The 5,882-nt window shown below is 33.2% G+C and overlaps 1 protein-coding gene across 1 annotated transcript; it reads right to left on the bottom strand.

The window, feature by feature from the left end:
* Positions 1-506: 506 nt before the first annotated feature.
* LOC149906370 (uncharacterized) lies at positions 507-2,482 on the bottom strand. Its single transcript, XM_090104244.1, has 6 exons — positions 2,437-2,482; positions 2,124-2,193; positions 1,724-1,897; positions 1,193-1,240; positions 831-918; positions 507-548 (listed from the first exon to the last, which is right to left on the bottom strand). Exons 1-6 carry the CDS (start codon positions 2,480-2,482, stop codon positions 507-509), a joined length of 468 nt encoding a protein of 155 aa, XP_089960370.1.
* Positions 2,483-5,882: the final 3,400 nt, after the last annotated feature.

Here is a 5,882-nt window from a genome sequence, read left to right as displayed (position 1 = left end):
TGTACCAGTAACCGCCTTACAAAATTGTCGAGCGATTCCAAGTCTGGGGGCAAAAGAGAATCAGCGTTGATAAATGATTCCGCAACAAATGTTATTTTGATCTTTAGCGATACCGTCGGATTTTGTTTTGGGGGCGCAGTCTGATTGCATCGGATCAACTTGTTAACGAGATGCCTTCGATAATCGCTTTATTTTTATAAGAGCACATTTTGCTTTTGTAATCTTTGTGCGGGGAATTGATCTCGTAATATACTAATGTTACAGTTTATTTCGTTGCTTGTTTTGGGTGTGAAATTCTTTATTAATATTTTAAGTGAACATTTATGATTTCATTAAGTAAAAATAGATAGTAAGGTTAATAAATTAAAGAAACATTTATGAAAAAATAGATGTCATGGCAAGGTGGATAAATGAAAGAAATAGGTATTTATTTATATACTTTATTGGCCTTAAAGAGAATGACACTTCCGCTTTTCAATAACATTAATATTAGAGAAACATAATCATTAGTCGGAACTACTAGAGTTGCCTCTTACAACTTGATTACCCTGAAATTACAAAAAAAGATGTTAATAAAAATAAAACGAAGACATTCCTATTATATTTTCATACAATAATACTCCTTATTTATATAAATAATGAAGAAGATAATAAATGATGTATCGAAACCGGGGAACTAGTGTTTCTTTAAAAAATCTTAACCATAAAATGCAATTCCATCAAGAGGTAACAATAAAAAGTATAAATTATGAAGAAAATAAATATAGAAGATTGGGAACGACAGGATTGTTGAATATATAGATAAATGACTATAAAATAAGGAAACTAACCAATTTGTGAGCAATCCAAGCGACTGTAGTGTTTTCAAGCCTTGGACCCATTAGAGGATTCATTTGCCCTATGTAAATTGTCACCCAGCTAGAAAATTAACAGGATAAGCGATACATTTTATAGAAAACATATTATGTTTATAATTATAGCTAGCTATATCGTCTAAGCAGATGGTGGATGATAACTAATAAAGGAAGATCTGTGAAAATTTGCTCTATGACTCTATAAAAAGCTTGAAAATCATATAAATCACGAAAATACACACAGGAAAGAAATGAAATATATTATACCTATGTTACGGAATGAAATACGTTTTAGATATGACGAAAAAATTTATGAGATAACTTTTAATGAGACTTACAATATCCACATGCAGAATATTGTTATCATAATGCTGCATTGTATTATTCTGAAAAAAAAAACAATTTCATACATTAGAATTTTCATTTTAGTAAATACTGAAAAGTGACTTTTATCATCAGTAGGTATCTTCTATGGAAGGTGGATAATAAAAAATTAAAATATCCACTCTATTTTCTATTTAGCGAGGAGTCAGAACAAGAGAACAACTAAAAAATGTTACATAAGAATTTAGATCACACTAATCCCATAAAAAACCGGCCAAGTAGGATTTGAACTCGCGCCCTTTTTTATTATATGTTGTAAATTCAATTTTTCCTTTATCTGTGCTATAAGAGCTTGCTTCATACCAAATTTTAACTTTCTGTATTCACGGGAAGTAGGTAGGTACCCTGGAAGTTTTCATTCCCTTTCGAATGAAAAAATTTGTAGCTATTTTGCATGCATTTTGTAAGCCAGCATGCGTGGTATTAGAAGTTTGATTTTTTCACAGTTTCAAGAAAATATCTCATAATTTTTGAAATCTACTAACCCTCTATTAGGTCCCTTCTTCACGAAGAACGGCAGGATAACAAACAAAGCACCAAATATAGCTGTCAAAGCGATTGCCGGTCCCAAATGTTGTTTCACAGGCTTCGATGTTGTCGTCTCTACGGTTGTTACCTCTGCTTCAAAAGCTTCTTCTTCTTCTATATTCCGTTTGTACCTGTTAGATATAATACCTGTTAGAATAAGGAATAAGCAAACAACATCATACGTCATTTGTAATTACTACTCAGGCAACACGGGAACTATTCAGGCAGTACCAGATCTACGTTGAGAGGAAAGGCACAAGCAAACAACACGGGGTAATGTTCTACGTTTATTGACGCTAGCCGTGCAAGACATACCTAATACCTATAACTACATACAATCATATTTTATAACAGTACCTTTGAACGATTTCAGAGTCCACGTAATACGGGTCCCAGTACGAGAAATCTGCTGGCTCGAACGCTTTATCTGTAACGATTTTGATGTTTTTAAACTGTTTGTAGGTCTGAAGAATGAACTGTTAGTTTATGAAAATTTTCTGATGTTGTGATTGATTTGGACCATTTGGTAATTAATAATTATATTGCACATAGTAAGTTAGTTTCTTTGACATGTCTGCTCCACTAAATAATATATTAGTGATGATTGATGTACATAATTCTAAACTTTTATCGCAGAGGCTTCTTAAATGTACAAAAAATGCTTATATACCTTCCAGTTTTGTTCTTTTGTCGTGCTTGGAACGGCGTCGCGTCATTATCAACGTTTATTTATAATTTCAGATTCTCTTTCTCTCTGTAGAATAAATCGCTTAATTAATGGTTCTAAAATTATTTCAATAGTTTCAATTAATCAAGTTCACTGCACATAAAATACTATGACATTGACATTTATTGAAATGAAGAAAATTGAAAAGAAATAATTAAGAATAAATAAAATAGAGCAAAGATCTCTTTTCATAAATGTTATAGGTTATTCCCTTTTAATATCTTTTTTTATATTAATACGAGTTACAACTACAAGAAGCGTTGCCAGGTCCTCTCACCTGAAGGCCGGACTGACCTGCGAAATTGGCCGAACATTTTGGTAAAAAAGCCGGACACCTTATATTTTTGTGGATTTTCGGTGTAGTCGGTGTTAATGTTAAAAAAAGTTTTTTAAATATTTGAAGAATTTGGTGTTGAGTTAGGCGACATTGCTCGCACCCGGCCACCAAGAATTTTGACACCTTTCTTACTTTGGCCGGACAGGCAATCAAAAAGCCTGACCCTCCAGCTAAATCCGCACGCCTGGCAACCCTATAACTGCAAGGATTAATCAAGGTTCATGTAACTGTTTACACCAACATTTTTCGTTTCACTTAAAAACAACCACTAAATAATCATCCATGATCTACCATCTACCTAGCCTTAGATTTAGTTTCAAGTCAGTTTATCGCATGAAAAATCGTCTATTCCAAAGTACCCGAGGCTGTATCGATCCGAGATCTGGCGAGCATGCGCGCGCGCCATAATGACTCCATTACCCGCTTAGGGGGGGCGTGGCACACTATGTCTTCATTATACCACGATCACTAACTATGGAACTGGTACTTTGTTATTTATCGATCTCGTTATTATAACTATCACTTTATCGTGAGAAGTGAGATCGGGTAATTGATGTGGAATTGTTGGTGCTTTTTAATTTAATAACAATAATACGAGCGATATTGTATTTATGTTTATGTACCTATTTAATTTTCTATGTTTTAGGTACGTTTTTTTCTAAGAATAAGGTTAATTTTTATGACGATTACAACGTCACTTTGCAATCTATATTAACAAATTATAAAATCGGAAGATAAATTTCTTATGAGAGTAAACAGTAGATAGATATATTAGCAATTTTTTTAAATTAATGAAGTGACCTACTTATAATTTTGTTTGATTAAAATCAAGCGTTATCATCGCTGGCCGCAGAAATTACAATTTAAATTTTAAAGCCCATCTTATGTAATAATTCACATCACCACATACCTATATAATATCCAATCAAAGTTACAAATCTTTGTAAATCCCATACAAAGAGCGGCGCCTTCATAAGTTCGTAGCTTAATTCGCACACGGTCATGCCCCATCATTGAGTGTTATCTTACAGGGAAATATAGAAGAATTTATTGGTAATATCTCCGAGTCGTGATAGCCGCTCTGGTACATTTCTAACGTCAAAACTATGGCCTTATCTTGTTTGATCGCTTTTGACCTCGCGGGTCATGAATTGAATCTTATAACTATTATTTTATGGCTTATAAAGATACAGTGTTGTGGCTCGGATTATTGAGGAAATTGAACAAAGAGATAAGATTTAGTTTGGTTGCTTTTTATGGAAACGTAATTAATGAAACAACAATACAATAACATTTTGGTAAAATTAAAATGAAATTTAAAAATAAATGTAACAATGATCACGAACTTAAAGAAATGCATAAAGCTATACATACTAACTAGATTCAGACATGTTACCCTAAACCTGTCCGAAAAGAAAACAATAAAATCGTCCAGTAATGGCGGGAAAGATTTTGACAGCTGTCATTTGCAAGATAGATCCGGGTCAAGCGGGTGTCCGAAGTTCAATTTCCGGACGAACTAGGAAGAGGACGAAAGGTCAGAGGAGAGGCGCGTTTTGAATTACAATTTTGGTTGTCATCGTAAATCGATCCTTCATTTGGAGCGTCCATTTTGTGTAAACAATATTGCAGTGTACACGCGGCGCAATGAATATCAATACAGTTGATTCGCTGTAGTAAAATGATTTAATGATGTATTGCAAATCTTTTGTTAGGATTACTTCTTTGATAATCTGCAAATAAATGTAATTGTTAATAAAATTTTGCATGTTTATAATAATTTTTTTCTGCCTCCAGAAATATGTTAAAAATATTTAAAATTATAAGTTTATTAGGTATACCTAAGCCTCTCTTCAACAGCAATTTAAAATTTCAACAACGTTTACAATTCTAAGGAAGGAAACGAAATAAAAATGTAAACACTGCAGGCAAAGGACATTCATATGCAGAAGCTCAGTAGTGCCAACCGAATAAAAATAAATCAGGCCTGATTTATGTTGGCAACGAAGTCGCGATGTTCCGGCTCACTGCAAAGAGCAATGTATTCGTGTATTCACAAAAAGTGTAATATAGCTGATAATGGGCATTTTATCAATTTAAGACTAGATTGGCTTTCTTTAGCACACATTTCCGCTTCTTGAATAGAAGAAGCCTGATATAAAATGTTGCCATCAGTACTAAATTTAAAGAGGAAGAAAAAATGTCTAATGTAACTTTCAAAAGCATGAAATCGTTATTTATTCTCATTTGTATGGACAAAAAGATAATCTGAATTTTTTATATATGTTTATCAAAAGCTTATAAGCCAGTTAGCATAATAGACAAGTGAGATCGTTCAAAACCTTAAACACTTTCATCATTCGATCGATCGTCATTTGCTTTTTAGCTATGTCACGGGCCACGGCTGACGCCACTATAAATGGAATATGGCACCTCCTAATCATAAATCGTAATATTTAGAACTAATTCTATTTACCCGAGTTAAGTAATAACTAAGATTTCCACAGTCAATAAAATGGTACTTATAATAATTTCTGGAGTGTATTCTATTCTTCCAAACACATATCCCTAGTCCACTCAAAAGATCGTTAAAGTTTAACTACAAATTACAGCATGTACTTATTCTAATCCACACAAATCATAAAGTGCCTTTGTGGCTTTGTACCATCTTGTAGACAATTCAAGAGTGGCATTAATACTGTCCTCGCATGTAACAATAGAGAATAACTAGGACCACAAATCACTAGAAACGAGTAGGTACGTCGTGTGCTGTATGCAGACTGCCTGCTTCTTTTGGAGCGTCTGTATAAGTTAGTAGTTATCTGTTTTCATTATTTTAACGAAAGGAGTGTAATGTTTTCGTCGTTCAGAGGTTATGTTTTTATTCCAGCTTGCTGTATTAAGCGATTTGGATCTATGAGGAAAAAGATATCGTAGATATTACAGATAACGTCTTATTATCGAATATTACTGAAAAAGTGACAGAAATAGAAAATAAAATTGTTGATCATGATGAATTAGCACATTATTGATGTTAGGTACACGTAAATAG

Source organism: Colias eurytheme, chromosome 8 (genome assembly GCF_061535395.1).
Source record: "Colias eurytheme isolate Ceu_HAF_F1 chromosome 8, ilColEury1 Martin Lab GWU primary, whole genome shotgun sequence".
Lineage (NCBI taxonomy): Eukaryota > Metazoa > Arthropoda > Insecta > Lepidoptera > Pieridae > Colias > Colias eurytheme.
Note: the sequence above shows the minus strand (reverse complement) of the source record. Positions and strands in the feature narration are given on the sequence as shown.

Coding starts and splice junctions, on each gene's coding strand:
- LOC149906370 (XM_090104244.1), bottom strand. CDS start 2,482: ATGACGCGACGCCGTTCCAAGCACGACAAAAGAACAAAACTGGAAG. Junction 2,194..2,436: donor CAAAAGAACAAAACTGGAAG/GTATATAAGCAT, acceptor AAATCGTTACAG/ATAAAGCGTTCGAGCCAGCA. Junction 549..830: donor CTTGGATTGCTCACAAATTG/GTTAGTTTCCTT, acceptor TTGTAATTTCAG/GGTAATCAAGTTGTAAGAGG.